This window comes from Protomyctophum parallelum, assembly GCF_964188405.1.
Source record: "Protomyctophum parallelum genome assembly, chromosome: 10".
Classification (NCBI taxonomy): Eukaryota; Metazoa; Chordata; class Actinopteri; order Myctophiformes; family Myctophidae; genus Protomyctophum; species Protomyctophum parallelum.
Window position 1 is genome coordinate 31,622,233 of NC_139704.1, and position 23,959 is coordinate 31,646,191.

A 23,959-nucleotide genomic window follows, 5' to 3' on the forward strand; every position below is an offset into this window, starting at 1 on the left:
AGACAGACAGTCCCTCTGCCCACAGAGAGACAGACAGTCCCTCTGCCCACAGAGAGACAGACAGTCCCTCTGCCCACAGAGAGACAGACAGCTCCCCTCTGCCCACAGAGAGACAGACAGCTCCCCTCTGCCCACAGAGAGACAGACAGCTCCCTCTGCCCACAGAGAGACAGACAGCTCCCCTCTGCCCACAGAGAGACAGACAGCTCCCCTCTGCCCACAGAGAGACAGACAGCTCCCCTCTGCCCACAGAGAGACAGACAGCTCCCCTCTGCCCACAGAGAGACAGACAGCTCCCCTCTGCCCACAGAGAGACAGACAGCTCCCCTCTGCCCACAGAGAGACAGACGGCTCCCCTCTGCCCACAGAGAGACAGACAGCTCCCCTCTGCCCACAGAGAGACAGACAGTCCCTCTGCCCACAGAGAGACAGACAGCTCCCCTCTGCCCACAGAGAGACAGACAGCTCCCCTCTGCCCACAGAGAGACAGACGGCTCCCCTCTGCCCACAGAGAGACAGACGGCTCCCCTCTGCCCACAGAGAGACAGACAGCTCCCCTCTGCCCACAGAGAGACAGACAGCTCCCCTCTGCCCACAGAGAGACAGACAGCTCCCCTCTGCCCACAGAGAGACAGACAGTTCCTCTCTGCCCACAGAGAGACAGACAGCTCCCCTCTGCCCACAGAGAGACAGACAGCTCCCTCTGCCCACAGAGAGACAGACAGCTCCCTCTGCCCACAGAGAGACAGACAGCTCCCTCTGCCCACAGAGAGACAGACAGCTCCCCTCTGCCCACAGAGAGACAGACAGCTCCCTCTGCCCACAGAGAGACAGACAGCTCCCTCTGCCCACAGAGAGACAGACAGCTCCCCTCTGCCCACAGAGAGACAGACGGCTCCCTCTGCCCACAGAGAGACAGACAGCTCCCTCTGCCCACAGAGAGACAGACAGCTCCCCTCTGCCCACAGAGAGACAGACAGCTCCCTCTGCCCACAGAGAGACAGACAGCTCCCCTCTGCCCACAGAGAGACAGACAGCTCCCCTCTGCCCACAGAGAGACAGACAGCTCCCCTCTGCCCACAGAGAGACAGACAGCTCCCTCTGCCCACAGAGAGACAGACAGCTCCCTCTGCCCACAGAGAGACAGACAGCTCCCTCTGCCCACAGAGAGACAGACAGCTCCCTCTGCCCACAGAGAGACAGACGGCTCTCTCTGCCCACAGAGAGACAGACAGCTCCCCTCTGCCCACAGAGAGACAGACAGCTCCCTCTGCCCACAGAGAGACAGACAGCTCCCCTCTGCCCACAGAGAGACAGACAGCTCCCCTCTGCCCACAGAGAGACAGACAGCTCCCTCTGCCCACAGAGAGACAGACAGCTCCCCTCTGCCCACAGAGAGACAGACAGCTCCCTCTGCCCACAGAGAGACAGACAGCTCCCCTCTGCCCACAGAGAGACAGACAGCTCCCCTCTGCCCACAGAGAGACAGACAGCTCCCCTCTGCCCACAGAGAGACAGACAGCTCCCTCTGCCCACAGAGAGACAGACAGCTCCCTCTGCCCACAGAGAGACAGACAGCTCCCTCTGCCCACAGAGAGACAGACAGCTCCCTCTGCCCACAGAGAGACAGACAGCTCCCTCTGCCCACAGAGAGACAGACGGCTCTCTCTGCCCACAGAGAGACAGACAGCTCCCCTCTGCCCACAGAGAGACAGACAGCTCCCTCTGCCCACAGAGAGACAGACAGCTCCCCTCTGCCCACAGAGAGACAGACAGCTCCCCTCTGCCCACAGAGAGACAGACAGCTCCCCTCTGCCCACAGAGAGACAGACAGCTCCCACAGCCCAGTCCAGAGAGACAGACAGCTCCCTCTCTGCCCACAGAGAGACAGACAGCTCCCACAGCCCAGTCCAGAGAGACAGACAGGCAAACCGCTGAGTCACAGTGACTGTATCCCACCAAGCCCAGCTACTGCACCATATAAAATGATATCAAACTGCGGGTGCTAAAATGTATCTTTCCTTAATTTTTATTACATGTTGTATCATTTTCTATAAATGGAGCCAATCCTTTATATAAAAGTTTAGGATAAATAATTTCTATAAATGATTGGGTTAGGACCTAGATGTAGGTCGAGGACAGCCGTTGGCAGTGAGACGTAGTCTCAGAATAGACGGGGGAGTCAGCGTTTCAGTGCAGTGTAGGACCAACCGTTCCCAGATCTATCAATCTGACCAAGTGTGCTGTTTTGTCTTTTTGTCCGTTTGTTTCTCTCTCCCTCTCTCTCTCTCTCTCTATCTCTCTCTGTATCTCTCTCTCTCTTTTATCAGGCCTAAGCCATCAAGATTATTCCTTCATCCTTCCCTCCTTCCCCAACACAATAGCAAAAGGACGTGTGTTGTGCCGAATCCCCCCCCCCCCCCGGTGTTCTCTCTCTCCCACCAATTGAACAGCTCGCTCTACCATTCCTGGTGCCCTGGCAGAGACTCAGACCACCCCCCAAAAAATCCCCCTCTTCTCCTCTTCGTCAACTGACACCTGCTGGGATGATCGCTCTTCATCACCTCTCACCTCTCCTTTTCTTCACCCTTTCCTATCCTGTTGACGGATCACTAACCCTGTTGTGCACTCTGTCGGGAGTCATTTCACTGCTTCTCTCTCACTCTCTCTCTTTCTGTCACTCTTCCTAGTGTCAATAATAACACATTGAAAATGTCACATTAACATTTCTCTCTTGAGGAACTCGCCCACTTTAATTCTCTCCATCTCTCTCTTGAGCACCCATTTGTACTTTTCACATGTATGTAGTAGATATATTTGACTAAATAGAACCGTGTTTAGGAGTTGGAATTGTATTCTGTTTGTTGGGGAGGGAAACGAGAGCTTTTGAAAGATGAGGATCGTTGTCTGACTATGATTGGAACCACAACTCCAGATGTCACTCCAAATCCCAGTTTGAGATGCTGTAGAAAGTTACACTCGCTAATAATAATGCCTAACGTTGTTTGGATATCATATCAAGACAAGTTATTACTGTACTGGTCTCAGACCAGTCTGTATGTGCATGTGCTGCTTGCATTGAGCAGCACTCTTGGCCCCGTTACTGGGTCAAGTCGCAGTGAGCATAGAAAGGGCCTCCAAATGGACTGGTTTACAGCTGACCAGCTGCCTTTAGTCATATTTAGTTAATTTCATAATTTGGAAAATGTGTTCAAATGCCTGAGATCAACGAGCTATACCGTAGTTCAAGAGGTACTGTATAGTTACAGAATGTCTTCTCTTTAACTTTTTTCTTTTCTATTTCTTTTAACAAAACATGTGTGGCCGGGTTAAGATATGTGAAAGGGTTGTGCATTGTGGGTCTCCCCCCCCCCCCCCCCCCCCCCCTAAACAAGCATTGGGTATTTTTTTGCTTTTATAAATTATTTTGTTAAGTTTAAATTTTATATGATTTATTTCAGTTTACATTTTTTTTTGTAATGTTTTTTTGGGGGTTTCTTGCGTGTATTTTATGGCTGAGTATTCTAGACATTACGGTTTTAAAACAGTACTAAAGCTTTTAGCCTCTATAAAAGGTTCTGACTGAAGTACATCAAACATTACGGTTTTAAAACGGTACTAAAGGTTTTAGCCTCTATAAAAGGTTCTAACTGAAGTACATCAGTTAGGCTTTGGCTGCCTGTCGGCGACATCGAAGAAAGCAAGACGTTATTATCAACCACATTCATTTATTCTCAACATGCTCTTATATCGGCTAGAACGCCTTTTCCTCAGACACACCGTTCGCACAGTACCTTGTAATGCACACCATGTAAAGGGTAGTCTGCAGTTACAACGGGAATGTGCAAACATTAGCAAAATGTTAAGTAAATAATTAAAATAAAGATCAAACTGGAGCACCCAAGGCCGCTGCTTTGAGAGTGCAACAATAATGGGTTTCAATATGAGCCTTTGCCTTGTCGTCGGTGTGGAAGTAGAATAGACAGTCTGTCGTATTACATTGCATAATTTTAATGTATACTCAGTCATACAACAGTGTCGCTCACCGGAAATAGCTCCAGAAGCTCAGATCTACAAGCTTGTGAGGCAGTGTTGATTTTGTCGACTAAAACTACGACGAAATTTTTTCGTCAACTAACTTTTCTTCACTGACAAACTAAATGGAAACTATGCTATGATGACTAAAAGTAAGACTAACAAATGAAAACTAGACTAAAATGTAGAAGTCATTTTCCACTTGGTTGCATGCTGAGAATAACCGATCTACAAGCTTGTAGATCGGCTATTCTCAGTGTAAAGTGTAAAATCAGCCATTACGACGGCATCAAGGTCTGCCGAAATGCATTTTATCACTAAAACATTTCAGATGACTAAAATGTGACTAAAACTAAATGAAAGTTTTATTCAAAAGACTATGACTAAACTAAAATCTAAATTTGCTGCCAAAAACAACACTGTTGTGAGGGTATATATATATATATATATATATATATAGATCTATTTTCAGCGATCGACACAGGCTTTACAATGGGATGTCAGTCTGGGTTCCACAGTAGTACTGGTGTGTGTTTGTGTATGTTTTGGTGGTACATGGTCCCACGTTACGGCTATAGATACTGTATTTTGAACACAAAGCTTAATGGAGTGTTGCCTGAACATTAGTCACTGTGGTCAAGCTTCTCCTATAACTTTACGCATCATAAAAGTACATATAGAGTGTGGACAGTTTTTTTCCCCTCAAGGTTCCAAATGTCATTGTCAAAATAGCTTTGAATGTAAAATTACTTTTAACATCATTGGAAGTGTAATTGTAGGTTGTGTTTATGGATTTGATAAGTGCATTCATTATTATATGGCATATCAGTATGTTACTCGCCTTGATTCACCATTCCTTGCAGTGAGTGGGCCTATACTGTTCTTCTAATGCAAACTCCAAACAATACGAGAGATATTAAAAAGAGACAATGTTCATCACGTAATTCTGACAATATTATTGTGTTTAGTGGAATGCTGATTATTTATTGCGCTGTCTGTTCTTGACATATATATATAGTGTGACTTGGGTTTTCCTGAATCAGACATTAACTAAATGGTAAAGTCTATTAAGCACTATCTTAGTAAGTAGGACTGCATTATATTTACCATTCTGCATTGTGAAGATGATTGCATCAACTCTTGTTGGTAGTCTCAAATAAAAGTTTTTCCATTTGTGAACTTTGATCTTTTCTCTGCCAGCTGATTATGCATGATCTCATAAAGACATTACAACATTTCTCTGTCGTCTGGCAGCTGCAGAAACCAGCCATGTCCGAAATATTAACTTTTCAGGAAATGACAGACAATACCGTCTCGTAAAAGTTGGTATGGTGACTGTAAATATCGGATACTTGAATGTGTCTTCACTTTATTACCCAAATACAATGGAGTTAGGAGGTCTTGATTCTAAATCTAATCAATGGATGGACAAACCACCTAACTCCACAAGTTGGAGTCGGGTGCTTTGACCCACAGTTTGAGGATCCAATGGAGTTGGGAGGTTTAGTCAGGAGTCAGCCTTTTTAATACTTTTCAATGGTTCAATATTTGCAAAACCCACACACAGATGTAAAGGGTGTTCAATAGCACTGATTTATTAAGCAAAATTAAAAAGTTGAATGTTTTCTGGCAGCAACAATTAATAACTACAAATAAAATAACCATTGGATTTTTTTTAGTTGAATTTTCGGTTTTTCATGTCATGAAAGCAGGGAATCATAGCTTCAAATTGACATTGGTTGTTCAGTTTGACCCCCCAGTTTTGGAGATTTGGCTTATGTCTTGCAGTGCAGAAAACGGCGAGTTGAGAAAACAGGCTTGAAAGGTTCACTTCTGTGGTCTCTAACATTACACAGACCTAGCTACATGTTATAAGCATTTATTTCATATTTACATGTCAATTTCAGCTCTGACACTTATTTCAGACATGCTCTAGTATGTGAAGAGTTTGCCTGTGCTATTAACTCATTTTGGGGGGGAAAAATATCGTTTTTCTCCTCGCGATGGGAGGCTCTCAGTCAAATCTGGTTACATTTGTTACCTAGTATCCATCTGCTGCACAATTGTGGACTCTTTTACTGTTTAACCCATTTTGGGTGCTTTAGCTGTTGAAAAATAGCAGATCTACAAGCTCATAGCGCGCCACCGAGTGGCGCGCTACGAGCTTGTAGGTCTGCTATTTTTGAAAAATGGAAGAACGACTGACATAGAAACATAGCTTTTTCAGAAAACTGTCAGGATGTAGAAGACATTTTTAGAATCTGATCTCAGGTCAGAATGGGTTAATGTTCTGTCTTGGCTTCTGAGCCCCCTAGTGGTGCATCAGTCACATTGCACCTGTAAGTGTAAACTCCACCGTCATAGTCTGTATATTTAACAGTGTGACACACGTCCTGTCCAAAGTCTCTCTCAAATCTCTCTCCGCTATATCAGGACGGGAACCCCTTTTGGTGTTTTAAGCATTATGTTATACTTTAGCTGTTGAAAAAGCAGATCTTACGAGCTTGTAGTGAAATTGTGGCGCAAATCTTTCAGAGCGGATATTTTTAACTCAAATCTTTGCTTCTAGGGGCCCCTGGAACAACATATTTTCAGATGGGGGTCGCGGCCAATTACATGTATTTTGTATGTAATAAGGGCTCATAATGTAATAATTTAAATGTAATTTCACAATAAAAAAAAAACACAGATCTACAAGCTCATGGCGCACTATGAGCTTGTAGATCTGCTATTTTCCTCATGGTCCTAAATGGGTTAAATCACCAATTACTTAACCCATTCAGGACCCTGGAACAACATATTTTCAGATGGTGGGGGTTGGGGGGGGGGGGGGTCCTTGACATGAAAAGGGTTGAGCACCACTAACCTAGAAACACGAGGTTTTTCATAAAACTGATTTAGAAGGCATTTGTAGAATCGTCCTCAGGTCTAAATGGGTTATTCATAGATTATGGCCCATGGTCTCTGCATTAGCCACAGTATACTATAGTTGGACAACGGAGGCTTCTTGTCTGTCTCGTATGAGATGACAGACCTGACCTTGTCATAGATGACTGACCGACCCCTGGTCATACTCCGTAAACTAGTTACTTGTTAAGTAAAAAACCTGCTGTCTGAAATGCACTGAGCCGTGACGGTAACAGATGTTTTTTTGGCAGTGGTGCAAATTAAGTATATTTACTAAAGTACTGTACTTTACACTTTTGAGGCACTTTTTACTACTTTACTGGAGTACTTTTACTTATACTCCACTACATCTCAGAGGAGTATAAGAATTAAGCAATATCGGCAAGTTAGCTGACGCGCGACGGGGTGTTTAAAAAAAGGGTTTATGTTTGACACATCCGGCGTCACCATGGGAACCAAAAATGGATGGGAACCCGCCGCCGACGGCTGTTTCCTTAACAGTTTTGACAGCTACGGCGATTGCGTCATAGCCGCCGTACTTCCGCCTAGCGGAGCCGTCCTGAAAACAGTCATTGCTTAAAGTCCCTAGTGTCGCCAGAAGGCAGGTGGAACAAATACTGGGGAATCCCTGGAACAACATATTTTCAGATGGGGGTCGGTGGCCAATTACATATAGTTTTTGGGAGTCCTTGACATGAAATATTGAGCACCACTGATACATATATTTCAGAAGACTGTCAGAATTAAATTTTAATTTCGTCGTCAGGTCTAAATAGGTTTAAGCACAAAATTACTTTTTCCACCACTGCATCTTGGATGGATGGATAGATGGATGTTCTCATGTTTATAAATGACACTCACGCTTTCTGTGGTAATCTTTATGGAGTGAACAAAATGTGGTCATGGGTTGATAATTATATAATTAGGCCTGGAGACATGTCGTCATAACGAGAGCTCTTGGACAGATTGTCTATCAGTCACAGCCGAGTCACTGTCACTAAGGTCCGATTCATACTCCTATTTTACCGCTGTTTTACTCCTATTTTACTTTATTTTACTCCTATTTTACAGCTGTTTTACTCCTATTTTACTTTATTTTACCGCTATTTTCAGTATATTTCAGTAGCACCGAAGAGCCGACTTTAGGACGGTACCCCCCCCCCCCCCCGAACCTCAAATGACGTCACATTGTAGGCTCTACAGAGCCGAACCGACTTTTATTCGGCTCTAAAATAGGAGTATGAATCGGCCCTTAGTCACTTGAATCCTAAATGATGGTGGTACATTAAAAGGATCATTAATAACTGAATGTGTTAATTGCTTTGCATGTCATTAAAAGAACGTGCCAAGCATTCACACATTCAGCATGTTGCAGTAATTCTGGCTGTAACATTTAATGGATGTGCTCAGATGTGTGTATATAAATGACTGAGGGTGTGTTCGGATATTCGCACATGTTCTCATAACACCTTCCTGTAACATTGAAAGGTAATTCTTATTAACATTAGCCTCTACCTGCTGTGGGTCTACACGTGTGTGTGTGTGTGTGTAATAATGAAGCTCAAAGGACTAATTTCTCTGCTGGGGAAAGAGAGCTCGAGACAGCGCCGTGACACACACACACACACACTGGAACAGTGTTGATTTCGTCGACTAAAACTAAGACGAAAAATTTTGTCGACTACCTTTTTCGACTGACGAAAACTAAATGGAAACTAAATAAAAACTAAGCTATGACGACTAAGACTACATATATTGACAAATTTGTCAACAAATAAAAACTAGACTAGTTAGGAAGGGACTAGTGGACAAGAGATCCAGTCATTTTACACTTGGTTGCATGCTGAAAATAGCCGATCTACAAGCTCACAACACTTGTAGATCGGCTATTTTCAGCAAGTGAAAAAACATTATGACGGCATCAAGGCCTGACAAAATACATTTTAGTCGACTAAATCAGCTGTAGATTTAGTCGACTAAAACTAGACTAACACTAAAACATTCCAGGTGACTAAAATGTGACTAAAACTAAAATAAAATAATTCTGCCAAAAACAACACTGACAACTCTGGACAACCCACCAAATTTTCGAACGACAACGCACCGAGTCAGTGCACTAAGTAAACTTTGTATTAAAAAGTATTGTTGTTTTGTTCAAAGTCCAGAGACAGCAGAGTTTATTATCAGTGCATTATGTCTCCAGGACGGCAGTGGAGCGCTGCAGCGAAGCGGCTCTCTGGGCAAGCTGAGGGACGTGTTGCGCAGGAGCAGCGAACTGCTGGTGAAGAAGCTTCAAGGCAACGGACCTCCTGAACCGCGGCCCACCAAGTAAGACCTGAAGACCACCAGAGTAGAGCGCCCAAGTCCTGACGGCACTCGTCGCTCGTCCCCCTCCATTCCCCTGGTTCAACGGAAGTAATTTCTCTATGGAGAATAACATTGGGTCATCTTAAAAGCGTTTAATATATAATAAGCGTTGTGGTCCAAAAATAAACAAGCTGTCTCTGCGTTATTGCCAGGGAGGTGTCTCTGTATCGTTATATTGTCAGGGAGGTGTCTCTGTATCGTTATATTGTCAGGGAAGTGTCTCTGTATCGTTTGCGACAGTCAGTCACTCATATATGATACAGTCTGTTTCTAGCGAAAATGTAACTAATTCAGTAGCAGTAACAATAGCGTTTTCTCTCAGTCAGTTGATTCTTCATATCCGTATGAGTGAAACGGCCTGGATGTTTTGTTTATTTTTCAAACAAAGTTCTTATATGAGGCGATCTAAATGCAAATGCAAATAAAAAGTACATGAACCAGTGGACCTCTACCGATATTGACGTCAGACTTCGGTGCTCTATATCAATGTGGAGCAGAAAGAGAAGTTGATATTATTTATCACAATTTCCTGTTTACTAAAAGAAAGTACATGTTGGGGAACACGGTATCATTCTCAGCCAGTTAGTGCAAAGCACCTGAGTTTGAGTCTGGCATGGTATCCATAGTCTGGAATGGTATCCCATAGTCTGGCATGGTATCCCATAGTCTAGCATGGTATCCTGTTGTATGTCTCTACACTTACAAATATAAAATGCCCCAAAATCTTCTTTAAAGAGGTCTGTGTGATGGAGGAACTGTGTCATGAAATCAGTATCAATTTGAATGTAGATTTTTGATTTTGATTTTTTATTTAAGTGTCATGCTTCCGAAGAAGCCCAGCCCATATGGACTTACAGGACACTTTTTACAGTTTACATAAACAATGACAATAAACCCACATGACAGTTTGCAAACAATGATCAAGTGAATACCAAACTGACTAATACACCCCAGATCCTTACGTGTTTTCTCACTAATCCTACAATTTATTTATCTTTTAGCTTTGATACAGTATGCTGTGATGAGCACATGTCCAGAAATAAGCCACCATTTTTGGTGTTTTAACTAGGCATTGTTATACTTTAGCTATTGTAAAATAGCAGATCTACAAGCTCATAGTGTGCCACCGCGCTACGAGGTCTTGTAGGTCTGCTATTTTTGATTTTTCTTTTTTTTTTATCTCGACGTCAGGCCTAAATGGGTTAATGCCAACCATGCACCATTGCACTACACACCGTCTCAAGTGCAACTCACTGTATAAAAACCATCAGTTCTTAACACTTTACTCTTTGGTGTTCAACAGCATGAAGAGAGCTGCCTCTTTAAATTACTTGAACAAGACCAGCGACGACCCGTTCCAGGTGAGACCCAGCTGCTACTCAGAATACAGTGTATTATACAAGAGGTCGTTTCGAGGAAGCAATCTGATGGCTAGGCTAGCTAGTTTCTTGGGACATTTGTGGTCGTAGTGACTACATCTGTCATAAAAAAAAAGAAATCAGCGATTTTCTTAGTTTTAAGGGTAACTGTATAATTAAGCAATATTATCAGTGATGCTTGCGGAACTCGACTTCGTCTCGTTCCTTACCGCATCACTGTCGTGGCAATAATCTCGCGTAATATTGCTTAATTATACAACAGGTCGTTTCGAGGAAGCAATCTGATTGGTTAAAACAGCCATCTTAGCCGTGCTTCAAACCAGCATCATTGAACGGCTAATCAAAACAAATAATTCAGCCTCTCTGTTCTCCCAGAGCACAGCAAACTCGGTGGCTAGGCTAGCTAGTTTCTTGGGAGATTTGTGGTCGTGGTGGCTACATCCGTGATTAAAAATATATGTTTTTTTTCAGTGATTTTCTTAAACCTGTTGTATAATTGCAATATTACACTCGAGGGGGGTGGTTTAACACACTTCTGCGTTGCTGCCAGAACTCGCCCACAGGGCGAGTTCCGGCAGCAACGCAGAAGTGCATTAATGACGTTAAACCACACCCTCAAGTGTAATATTGCTTAATTTGAAACCTTGAAAGTGAACATTTTAAATACTTTTGAATTGTGAAAGAGTTTGAGAACCACGGTTTCCGAAGGCCTTTTGTAGAATCTGCCTCAGGTCTTAATGTGTATTATTATCAGGGGGGCAGTCAGCCAGATATTTCGTGAAGCCTCATTTGAAATCGGTAGTTCATATAATGGCCTGTTGTGGCGCTGGACTGGACCCAAAAAGCCCCATAGCTCCATAGAGGCCCATGTATTTTGGCCCAACTTCACCTAGACTGTATTACCTTAATAAACATGGTCATGAATACTTTCTTCTTCCAGTCACTAGTTTAAAGTCTCATTTCTAATGTCATAATATTCTTTTTGGAAAATTATGGTCCCATTAATTAAAAAAATGACCATAAAGAAAAAAAAACATCGCGTATGTTCTGAGGGGCGTGGCTACCGTTACAGTCTATGATCGGGATTCCCCTCCCACTCGAGTCAAAATAAAAACCAACGGAGAAGAAGGGGGGAAGTCCCGCCTCGTTGTCTGGGCAGCCAATGGCCACCTGGTCCAAAACGGAGCCAGCCAATGGCCAGCTGGTACCAAACGGATCTAGAAAGATGGCGACTTACATCAGGAATTACCATATTATTACAGGCTTCATTTTACGTTCATGTTAGACCCGGCGAACGCTTTGTCCATATTTTTTACAGTCTATGATTATTATACGACGAGTTATTTCAAGGAAGCATTCTGATTGTTGAAACATCTACTGTAGCCGTGCTTCAAACGAGCATGATGGAATGCCTAATCTAATTCTTTAGGATCCTGCACCCGTTAAAATGTGTGGATGTGCGTGCACCTCTTGACCATTACCGGAACGCCTAATCAAAACGCAAAACTCTGCTGTGCTGAGTCTCGCTGCTCTCCCAGAGAGGGTTGCTACTAGTCTAGCGATTTTCTAGGGATATTTCTGGTAGTAGTGGCTGCATCTGTCATTAAAGAAATATGATATTTTTTAGCAAATATGTTAGTTATACTGAAATTGAGTTTTCTTTTTTTCCTTTTTTTTTTTTTAGTGGTATAATTATTTTTTTAATTGCAATATTACACTCGAGTGTCGCGCTTTACCGCCATTAATGGCGCTTCTGCGCTGCTTACGGAACTCCCCTGTCGGCTTGTTCCTGCAGCAACGCAGAAGGTGCCAGTAATGACGGTAAAGCACCAATATTGGTTCATTCTACCGGGCCCTTTCACTAACCACGTGCTTGTTGCCCTCCGTATCTTCTCTTTGTCTGTCAGACCCGGGGGAGTGGCGGCTGCGGTGGTGGTGGTGGTGGCGGCGGCGGCGGCGGCGGTAGGCTGAGGGAGAGTCGGGGTCTGAGCTCCAGTACGGTGGATCTGTACAGTACTGGAAACTGAGTACCGTGTGTGAAAACACAGCCTCAGATACCATCACAACTAGCCCCAAAGACCCCCCCCCCCCCCACACACACACACACACAAACGGTTCATCAATGATAACCACCGCTCGTGTCAGAGACACGGCCATACCACCCCTCAGCCATTTGATCCAAAGACCCATTCCATTCAGAGTTCAGACGAGTCGCACAGCACCACGCTCCTTGTACAATATATATATATATATATATATATATTACTTTTCTTTCTTTCTTTTTTTTTCTTTTGTCAGGATTGTGTGTTTGTTTTGCTTCACAGATACTTTCCATTTCATTTATTTTTGAATTGTAACGTATCGGGTCATTAGGACCAAGCTAGAACGGCCTCGTTTGTGCCTCGTAAAGTGATGTTGAACTTTGGTGGTAGATAAATAAGATCAAATACTGGCAGTCACCTTTTCAGTTGCTCCTTAACTCTATCTCTACCGCTAGCTGTTAGCGCAAACCCCCGTTCCAGGGGCCAGCATACGCGTTCACTTTAAAAGACAGTCCCCACGCGCCCTGTCGCCCTCGCTACACACACTCTAGTATCATTGGAACACACGCACACTTTTCCTTCCAGGTGTACCTCTCGTCAGAAGCTTTTACATGGCGGCAGCGTCGCGGTACAAATTAAATCCGAAAAGTGTATGGCAGAAAATCCGCCAAGGACAGCGATCCTAGAATCCGACTTATGGAGGTTTGAAAAGCCTCCTTTCAACTGCTTTGCACTGTGAATATATTTTCAATACCATAGTTGGAACGGTGAGGCGTTGCTATTAACCTGACTCCGCCAGATTGCGGCAGTATTGAGTTCACCAGTTCCCCCCTCTCCCTGCTGGCAGAATGCAAATGTTGTAAAGCAGGGGGAGTGGTTTCACCAGGCTACTTTGCTATAGGAACCGGACCAATGTTAAAAGCTTCCGTAGGATCGTACCATTATATAGACTGAGTATACGTTGGGGTACGTATATATATGGACGTGGGATATGACGCCACCTAGCGTCGACGTCCGTACGGACTTGGGGGGGAAAAAACTAGTTAAGTGGGGGAAAAGGAATAATAGTTCACTCTCTATATATCGCCTTTATCCTAAGTGCTTTATAATGTGTGTTACATTCAGTCATTCACACACACGCATTCACCAACGGCAGAGGAAGCCATTCAAGGCACCAACCTGCTCATCGAGATTCAGCGCCTTGCTCAACTACACCGGGCGTCGAAACGAAAACCTTCCATTTCACAGGCGTTCTTTAACAATATCTAGACTTCTGTCGTCGCCAGCAAGCGATAGCGACACAACCCAAGGTTCTGTCAAAGTTCAACATTATTTTCAAGCAACAAGAATTAAACGTACCTCGTTTCTTCTCAACCTCATGAAATCACTGATACTCTGTGGTTTTAGTTATCAGTGGAATATATTGCCATTGTTGTGCTGTTCTGTAACTTGTCATTGCTTTTTTGTTTTTTTGGGGGGGGCTTTGTTGGGATGTTATTCCAAATAATGCTCTTGTCTTCCTGTGCCATTTGTTGTTTTAACAGTGCTGATTGTTTTTAATCATGAATAGAAACTGTTAAACAGAAATGTAAAAGAAACATATTTTTCCCTTACATGACAGAGAATAGTTGAGTGGAGTTGAATGACATTGTAAACTTAATGAAAGCTAATCACACTTTGTAAATGGAAAAGAAATCTTTATTTAGTTTATTTCTCATTCTATTGATTATTTTGCCTGTTGAGATTTCTATCAAGGTAAAAAAAAGAAAAGTAAACCGTTTGTTAAACTTTGGGAAACGGTGTGAAATGCTTTCCCTTCTGGAATCAGTTTGTGATTTAAAAAAATACATTATTTTTTACTTGTAACTTGTATTATTTTTGAACAGGTTGTTACCACTTTTGTTCAACACACGGGCAGTGTGGGTTTAATGATCTGTAGCTGGTCCTTCAGTCCTCTTTCCACAACAGAGGGCAGGGCTGTCAGAGCTTATGCTGAACAAACACATTGCTTTTGTTCATGGTAACCTGAAAGATGAAGTGGAACGTGTCTCAGTGCTGCCATCTGCTGTCATCTGGTGACATGCAAAACTGCAGGGCTGATGGAAGTAAAAATGTTAAAGGCTGTGGAGTCCATGTAGAGCAGAGGTCTTCAACAGGGGGACCGCGACCCCTAAGGAGGTCCGTAGAGTTAAAAACAGGTCAGGGGGTTCATCAAATCTTTGTGCGAAAGGATCTATTTGTACTTTATTTTTATTTTATTTTTTACATGAACCCATTTTGACCTGAGATCAGATTCTAAAAATGTCTTCTACATCCTGACAGTTTTCTGAAAAAGCTTATGTTTCTATGTCAGTGGTTCTTTGATTTTTAAAAAATAGCAGACCTACAAGCTCGTAGTGCGCCACTCGGTGGCGCGCTATGAGCTCGTAGATCTGCTATTTTTCAATAGCTAAAGCATAACATAATGCTAACACCAAAAGGGGTTCCCGCACTTGAACCCTGAGGAGAACTTTAGGCAGAAATAGCAAGGTGTTGTGAGATTGCCGAGGTTTGGTGTACGGGGGGGAAGAAAAGAGAGTGAAGTACAGAGGTGAAAGGTCACGTTTACTAAGGATTGTCTCATCTTAGGGGTCCTTCCTTTGGCCTGGAAAACGTTGAAGACCCCTGCCTTAGAGGGCTACTTCCTCCATGGCTTTTACATGTTAAAGTCTGTTCCGACTTAAGAGTACAATACAGTTCTTGATAATATTGTATTTGAATGACTCATTTCAAGCTGTAAACTGTAAATCATGAATTTTGCACAACTAATGTCTCTACTATTATAGATTACACGTTAATAGAGAAACTTCTCAAAACAACTGGAATGTCGATTATCTTTCTAGTTTTACATTGTAGATTTTATTTTGTACAGAATAGCATGATCATAGAATCTAATTGTATGTTACAACAAATCTTGCAAGTCCTGATTTTTGTTTTGTTTTTTTTGGCAGAGAATTGTTGTTGGTGATATTTCTGCATCTGTTTTATTATATAATATTAGTCTTCTTACGGTCTGTAAATCATGACTATTTTTCTTTTGAAAATAAAACCAAACATTTTTCTTACTCACTGAGTCTGAGTGATATTAAATTGTTGTAAATGAATATATACATACACGCATTTGACATAACACAAACAACAAGACAATTTACATACATAAAGACAAGAGCAATATCCACCGCTTAGATTATCCTGTGGCTAATACAACTCCTGATTAAACCCTTTTCTATTTATTAAAGAGCTGGAGAGACAGGAATATTCCTGTTACTGAACACACACTATAGCAATTATTACTGTCACAATAACTTTGTAATGCTACTGATGTTATGTTAGACTATATTTACATCAATATGTCTGGGTCCCCACCTACTCGCTCAGGGTTGACGTGTCACACCTGCAGTGATGGGAGGGGCACCAGAATGTGGTGTTTTGATTGGTTAATGGGGGCACTCCCTTAGTATAAAAGTGTATGTTTTGTGTACACATGACCTGATGAAGATCAAATAGATCGAAACGTCGTTAGTATTTCAATAAAGAACGTCTTTCTTATACCTGTGGTGTGCGGGCTCCATCCAATACCTACACCAGTTGTGATGCAACATAGTTTGCTGTGACCGTTGTGAATAATGGGTGGTGTGGTCTTTGCCAAGACGGTGGATTGTGGCCCATGCCTTCCTGCTGTTATTTGTCATTTTGGTGTTCTCTATATCTTTTCGTCCTGGGCATGACGTTAAACTGTTCCGTTTAAGAGGACCGGCGACCCTCGAATGTAAACAGCCACGAAAGGAAACTATGTGTGTGTGAGGTGTTCTCTATGGGTTGGGTTTCAGGGGGTTGTATTGTAGTAGCTTGACATTTCTTGGAGGGCACTTTCAAGGACAGACTCAATCTTCTGGAAGTCTGCTTGTTGGGTCGTAATGCAGAGGTCGTCGGCGTAGATGAAACGCTGGCATTGGGTAGTGGCTGGTCGTTTGTGTAGATATTGAAAAGGAGGGGGGCGAGCACGCTACCTTGTGGGAGGCCGTTCTTTTGGGCTTTCCATTTACCCCTCTGGTCATTTAACTGGACATAGAAACGCCTGTAGTTGAGGAGGCTTTTCCTGACCATTGTGCGGTGTTGGACAGTGTCGTAGGCAGCAGAGAGATCTCTGAATGCTGCTCCAGTTATTTGTTTTCCCTCAAACCCATTCTCAATGTGTTGGGTGAGGTTGAGCTATGTCCAGCACAGGAGCGGCCGGGACGGAAACCAGCTTGGTCTTTAGTCAGCTTGGTGTTTATGAGTGGCAACGAGGCGTTGGAGTAGCAGCCTCTCATAGAGCTTGTAGGACAGGTGATGCAGAGGAGGGACATGGGTCGGTTTGGGGATAATGGGTCTTTGCCAGGTTTAGGGATTGCAACCACTTTGGCCTTTTTCCAGACAGAAGGGATGGTTTTCTGTGCTATGCATGTGTTCAACATCCCCACAAGCCAGGTCTTTCCGTTAGGTCCCAGGTGCTGTATCATTTCTGCCAGTAGGTCATCAATCCCTGCTGCTTTTCCGGGTTTCAACTTTCCCATTGCAGTTTCAAGTTCTTCTAGGTCGAAGGGTTTGGTTTGAGGGCTGGCTGATTGTGGTTGGTCTGATACCACTGTGCGATGGTATTCTCCTGTGGGTCGGTGGCGGTCTTGGTCACAACTGGTGGCCAACAGTCATAACCAACACCGCCACCGACCCACATAGAATACCATCGCACAGTGGTATCAGACCAACCACAATCAGCCAGCCCTCAAACCAAACCCTTCGACCTAGAAGAACTCGAAACTGCAATGGGAAAGTTGAAACCCGGAAAAGCAGCAGGGATTGATGACATACTGGCAGAAATGATACAGCACCTGGGACCTAACGCAAATACCTGGCTTGTGGGGATGCTGAACACATGCATAGCACATAAAACCATCCCTTCTGTCTGGAAAAAGGCCAAAGTGGTTGCAATCCCTAAACCTGGCAAAGACCCATTATCCCTGAAGAGCTACCAACCCATTTCCCTCCTCTGCATCACCTACAAGCTATATGAGAGACACTAACATTTCTGAACAGACTATATTTACAACAATATGTCTGGGTCCCCACCTACTCACTCAGGGTTGACGTGTCACACCTGCAGTGATGGGAGGGGCACCAAAATGTGGTGTTTTGATTGGTTAATGGGGGCACTCCCTTAGTATAAAATGTATGTTTTGTGTTCATGACCTGATGAAGATCAGAACGTCTTTCTTATACCTGTTGTGTGCAGGCTCCATCCAATACCTACACCAGTTGTGATGCAACAGAGTTTGCTGTGACCGTTGTGAATTATGGGTGGTTTGGTCTTTGCCAAGACGGTGGATTGTGGCCCATGCCTTCCTGCTGTTATTTGTCATGTTTGTGTTCTCTATATCTTTTCGTCCTGGGCATGACGTTAAACTGTTCCGTTCGAGAGGACCGGCGACCCTCGAATGTAAACAGCCACGAAAGGAAACTATGTCTGTGTGAGGTGTTCTCTATCATTTCATTCCAGACTTTCCTTCGTTCATCCCGAACTTCACTGTCTATCTCCTGTGTTCTCCATTCATCTTGAGCGATGCACAGTCGTCTGATGTGCGGGGTGAGGTGCCGGCTAGCGCATAAAGGCACGGGACAGGTGTTGTCTTGACGCATCCCGTGATGATGCGACAGGTGTCATTTAGGGCTGTGTCGACCAATTTGGTGTGACGTGATCGGCTCCAGCTTGAGCAGGCATACTCTGCTGTAGAGAAAGACAGGGCCATGGCAGTTGCACGGATTGTTTGTGGGTCTGCGCCCCACTTGGAGTTCACTAGTTTTCACAGGATGTTATTGTGGGTGTTGACCGTGGCTTTTGTGTTCTCCAGGTGTTTTTTGAAGAAGAGTGTTCTGTCCAGTGTAACTCCATGATACATGGGGTGGGTATGGTTGGAGAGTTTGTGACCATCCCAAGTGACGCTCAGTTCTTTTTTCGCGTCTCGGTTCCTCAGGTGGAAGCTGCATAGTTGGGTTTGTGTGTGTCTTTCTTTTTCTCTCTTTCTTTCTTAGGACGGAGATCAAGGTAGACGCCAATGGAAGGCTCAACACAAACCGATGCCCCTAGAGATCCATCCCAAAGCTTCCCTCAGGGAGCCCAGCAAGCCAGCTAGCCAGCGAGCCTGCCCAGTCAGCCAACGCAGCCAGTCAGCTCCGCCAGTCAGCCAGTGTAGAAAGTCAGGCTGCCAAGCCAGAGCATATCAGCCTTGCAGTCAGCCATTGCAGCCATACCAGCCTTGCTCAGTCAGCTCAGCCAGGCCTCTCTCGAGGCCTGGCTCTCTGTCTGCCTGGCCCGGTCTGCCCTGCCCTGCCATGCAGCAACAGAACCAGCCTTTCTGGCAAGCCAGCCAGCTCAGAATGCGAGCTGAGCAAGCCAGTGCAGCAACAAGCCCAGACTAGGTTACTGCAGCCTTACTGTGCAGCCACAGCCACTCAGCCAGATCAGCAGGAGCAAGCCAGGCTCCAACCCTTGCAGCGCAGCCTTAGGCCGGATAGTCCCCCTGCCTGCACTTTGTTGCCTTCCTGGCCTGTCTGCCTGCCTAGGCGCCTCGGTCTTCCTGTCTGTCTGCCTTGGCCTGCCGGTCTGAAACTGGTTAAGACTAACTGCGTGCTTGCCAGCTGCGCTGGCTTGCTGAGCTCGTATTCTGAGCTGGCTGGCTTGCCAGCAAGGCTGGTTCTGTTGCTGCAAGGCAGGGCGGGGCAGACCGGGCCAGGCAGACAGAGAGCCAGGCTTCGAGAGAGGCCTGGCTGAGCTGACTGAGCAAGGCTGGTATGGCTACAATGGTTGACTGCAAGGGCTGATGTGCGTTGGCTTGGCAGCCTGACTTTCTACACTGGCTGACTGGCGGAGCTGGCTGGCTGCGTTGGCTGACTGAGCGGGCTTGCTGTCTAGCTGGCTTCCTGGGCTCCCTGAGGGAAGCTTTGGGATGAATCTCTAGGGGCGTCGGCTTGTGTTGAGCCTTCCAACGACGTCTACCTTGATCTTCGTCCTAAGAAAGAAAGACAGAAAAAGAAAGACACACACAAACTCAACTACGCAGCTTCCACATGAGGAAGGCAGGCAGGAAGGCAGGCAGGCACGCACAAGCTGTCTGCGTGCTTGCTTCGCCCTCCAGTTGCTGCTCCAGTTATTTGTTTTCCCTCAAACCCATCCTCAATGTGTTGGGTGAGGTTGAGCTCTGTCCAGCACAGGAGCGGCCGGGACGGAAACCAGCTTGGTCTTTAGTCAGCTTGGTGTCTGAGTGGCATGAGGCGTTGGAGTAGCAGCCTCTCTTGTAGGTGATGCAGAGGAGGGAAAAATGGGTTGGTAGCTCTTTGGGGATGATGGGTTTGGGGATTGCAACCACTTTGGCCTTTCTCCAGACAGAAGGGATGGTTTTCTGTGCCATGCATGTATTCAGCATCCCCACGAGCCAGGTCTTTGCGTTAGGTTCCAGGTGCTGTATAATTTCTGCCAGTATGTCATCAATCCCTGCTGCTTTTACGGGTTTCAACTTTCCCATTGCAGTTTCGAGTTCTTCTAGGTCGAAGGGTTTGGTTTGAGGGCTGTCTGATTGTGGTTGGTCTGATACCACTGTGCGATGGTATTCTCCTGTGGGTTGGCGGCGGTGTTGGTTACGACTGTTGGCCACCAATTGTGATGCAACAGAGTTCGCTGTGACCGTTGTGAATTATGGGTGGCTCCCAGAGGTCCTTGATCCCCATGGGGTCCAACAGTGGTCATAAAAGCGTGCACACACACATGCACACATGCACCTACACACGCACAGGCGCACATGCGTATGCACACCTGGACCTGTAAATGAACAACAACACAAAAACTTAGGCACTGGTGTTGGACTTCTGGTTTACCGGAACGGGGTTCAACTCCCTGCAGTGCCCTGCTCAATGTGTTGTATTTACATGGTTCATTGTCCATTACTTAGGCCATTAGTTTAATAAGGTGACGATATGATATATATGATATGGTACTTTATTGTCAGTTCACATTGAAATGTATCTTGCAACACAGCAGCCAAGTATGCAGAACACATACACGCGAAATGATGAAAAACGAGGATTTTCTTATCTTCAAAAATTCAAAAAACATGGGCTATAACCCATCGTTTTTTTCATTTTTTCATTTTTTGTTAAATCCTCAAAAATGATGAAAAACGGCGTGCTATAGTATGCCGTACCATATGGGCTATAGCCCATGGTCCAAAATGATGAAAAACGAGGATTTTTATTTTTTTCAAAATTTCAAAAAACATGGGCTATAACCCATCGTTTTTTTCATTTTTTCATTTTTTTCAAATCCTCAAAAATGATGAAAAACGGCGTGCTATAGTATGCCTTACGATATGGGCTATAGCCCATGGTCCAAAATGATGAAAAACGAGGATTTTAATTTTTTTCAAAATTTCAAAAAACATGGGCTATAACCCATCGTTTTTTTCATTATTTCATTTTTTGTCAAATCCTCAAAAATGATGAAAAACGGCGTGCTATAGTATGCCTTACGATATGGGCTATAGCCCATGGTCCAAAATGATGAAAAACGAGGATTTTTATTTTTTTCAAAATTTCAAAAAACATGGGCTATAACCCATCGTTTTTTTAATTTTTTAATTTTTTTCAAATCCTCAAAAATGATGAAAAACGGCGTGCTATAGTATGCCTTACGATATGGGCTATAGCCCATGGTCCAAAATGATGAAAAACGAGGATTTTAATTTTTTTCAAAATTTCAAAAAACATGGGCTATAACCCATCGTTTTTTTCATTATTTCATTTTTTGTCAAATCCTCAAAAATGATGAAAAATGGCGTGCTATAGTATGCCGTACCATAATATGGGCTATAGCCCATGGTCCAAAATGATGAAAAACAAGGATTTTTTTTTTTTTTCAAAATTTCAAAAAACATGGGCTATAACCCATCGTTTTTTTCATTTTTTCATTTTTTTCAAATCCTCAAAAATGATGAAAAACGGCGTGCTATAGTATGCCTTACGATATGGGCTATAGCCCATGGTCCAAAATGATGAAAAACGAGGATTTTTATTTTTTTCAAAATTTCAAAAAACATGGGCTATAACCCATCGTTTTTTTCATTTTTTTCAAATCCTCAAAAATGATGAAAAACGGCGTGCTATAGTATGCCGTACGATATGGGCTATAGCCCATGGTCCAAAATGATGAAAAACAAGGATTTTTATTTTTTTCAAAATTTCAAAAAACATGGGCTATAACCCATCGTTTTTTTCATTTTTTCATTTTTTGTCAAATCCTCAAAAATGATGAAAAATGGCGTGCTATAGTATGCCGTACCATATGGGCTATAGCCCATGGTCCAAAATGATGAAAAACGAGGATTTTCATTTTTTTCAAAATTTCAAAAAACATGGGCTATAACCCATCGTTTTTTTCATTTTTTCATTTTTTTCAAATCCTCAAAAATGATGAAAAACGGCGTGCTATAGTATGCCTTACGATATGGGCTATAGCCCATGGTCCAAAATGATGAAAAACGAGGATTTTTATTTTTTTCAAAATTTCAAAAAACATGGGCTATAACCCATCGTTTTTTTTCATTTTTTCATTTTTTTCAAATCCTCAAAAATGATGAAAAACGGCGTGCTATAGTATGCCGTACCATATGGGCTATAGCCCATGGTCCAAAATGATGAAAAACGAGGATTTTTATTTTTTTCAAAATTTCAAAAAACATGGGCTATAACCCATCGTTTTTTTCATTTTTTCATTTTTTTCAAATCCTCAAAAATGATGAAAAATGGCGTGCTATAGTATGCCGTACCATATGGGCTATAGCCCATGGTCCAAAATGATGAAAAACGAGGATTTTTTTTTTTTTTCAAAATTTCAAAAAACATGGGCTATAACCCATCGTTTTTTTAATTTTTTAATTTTTTTCAAATCCTCAAAAATGATGAAAAACGGCGTGCTATAGTATGCCTTACGATATGGGCTATAGCCCATGGTCCAAAATGATGAAAAACGAGGATTTTTATTTTTTTCAAATTTTCAAAAAACATGGGCTATAACCCATCGTTTTTTTCATTTATTTTTATTTTTTTCGAATCCTCAAAAATGATGAAAAACGGCGTGCTATAGTATGCCGTACCATATGGGCTATAGCCCATGGTCCAAAATGATGAAAAACGAGGATTTTTATTTTTTTCAAAATTTCAAAAAACATGGGCTATAACCCATCGTTTTTTTCATTATTTCATTTTTTGTCAAATCCTCAAAAATGATGAAAAACGGCGTGCTATAGTATGCCTTACGATATGGGCTATAGCCCATGGTCCAAAATGATGAAAAACGAGGATTTTTATTTTTTTCAAAATTTCAAAAAACATGGGCTATAACCCATCGTTTTTTTCATTTTTTTCAAATCCTCAAAAATGATGAAAAACGGCGTGCTATAGTATGCCGTACGATATGGGCTATAGCCCATGGTCCAAAATGATGAAAAACGAGAATTTTTATTTTTTTCAAAATTTCAAAAAACATGGGCTATAACCCATCGTTTTTTTCATTTTTTCATTTTTTGTCAAATCCTCAAAAATGATGAAAAATGGCGTGCTATAGTATGCCGTACCATATGGGCTATAGCCCATGGTCCAAAATGATGAAAAACGAGGATTTTCATTTTTTTCAAAATTTCAAAAAACATGGGCTATAACCCATCGTTTTTTTCATTTTTTCATTTTTTTCAAATCCTCAAAAATGATGAAAAACGGCGTGCTATAGTATGCCGTACCATATGGGCTATAGCCCATGGTCCAAAATGATGAAAAACGAGGATTTTTATTTTTTTCAAAATTTCAAAAAACATGGGCTATAACCCATCGTTTTTTTCATTTTTTAAGTTTTTTTCAAATCCTCAAAAATGATGAAAAACGGCGTGCTATAGTATGCCTTACGATATGGGCTATAGCCCATGGTCCAAAATGATGAAAAACGAGGATTTTTATTTTTTTCAAAATTTCAAAAAACATGGGCTATAACCCATCGTTTTTTTCATTTTTTCATTTTTTTCAAATCCTCAAAAATGATGAAAAACGGCGTGCTATAGTATGCCTTACGATATGGGCTATAGGCCATGGTCCAAAATGATGAAAAACGAG

At 43.1% G+C, this 23,959-nt stretch overlaps 1 protein-coding gene across 3 annotated transcripts in view; it reads left to right on the plus strand.

The window, feature by feature from the left end:
- The window catches only part of klc1b (kinesin light chain 1b), a 37,687-nt gene extending 32,469 nt beyond the window's left edge, over nucleotides 1–5,218 (plus strand). For 2 of the 3 annotated variants that reach the window (XR_014569882.1, XR_014569883.1), the window contains exons 14-15: nucleotides 2,331–3,575; nucleotides 3,644–5,218. Coding sequence is in view for 1 of the 3 variants with exons in the window: in XM_083775474.1 (XP_083631600.1) it covers nucleotides 2,331–2,336 (6 nt within the window). In the remaining 2 variants the exon portion in view is untranslated. Of the gene's footprint in view, nucleotides 1–2,330 lie in introns of all 3 variants that reach the window. The other variant, XM_083775474.1, reaches the window with a different exon arrangement.
- Nucleotides 5,219–23,959: the final 18,741 nt, after the last annotated feature.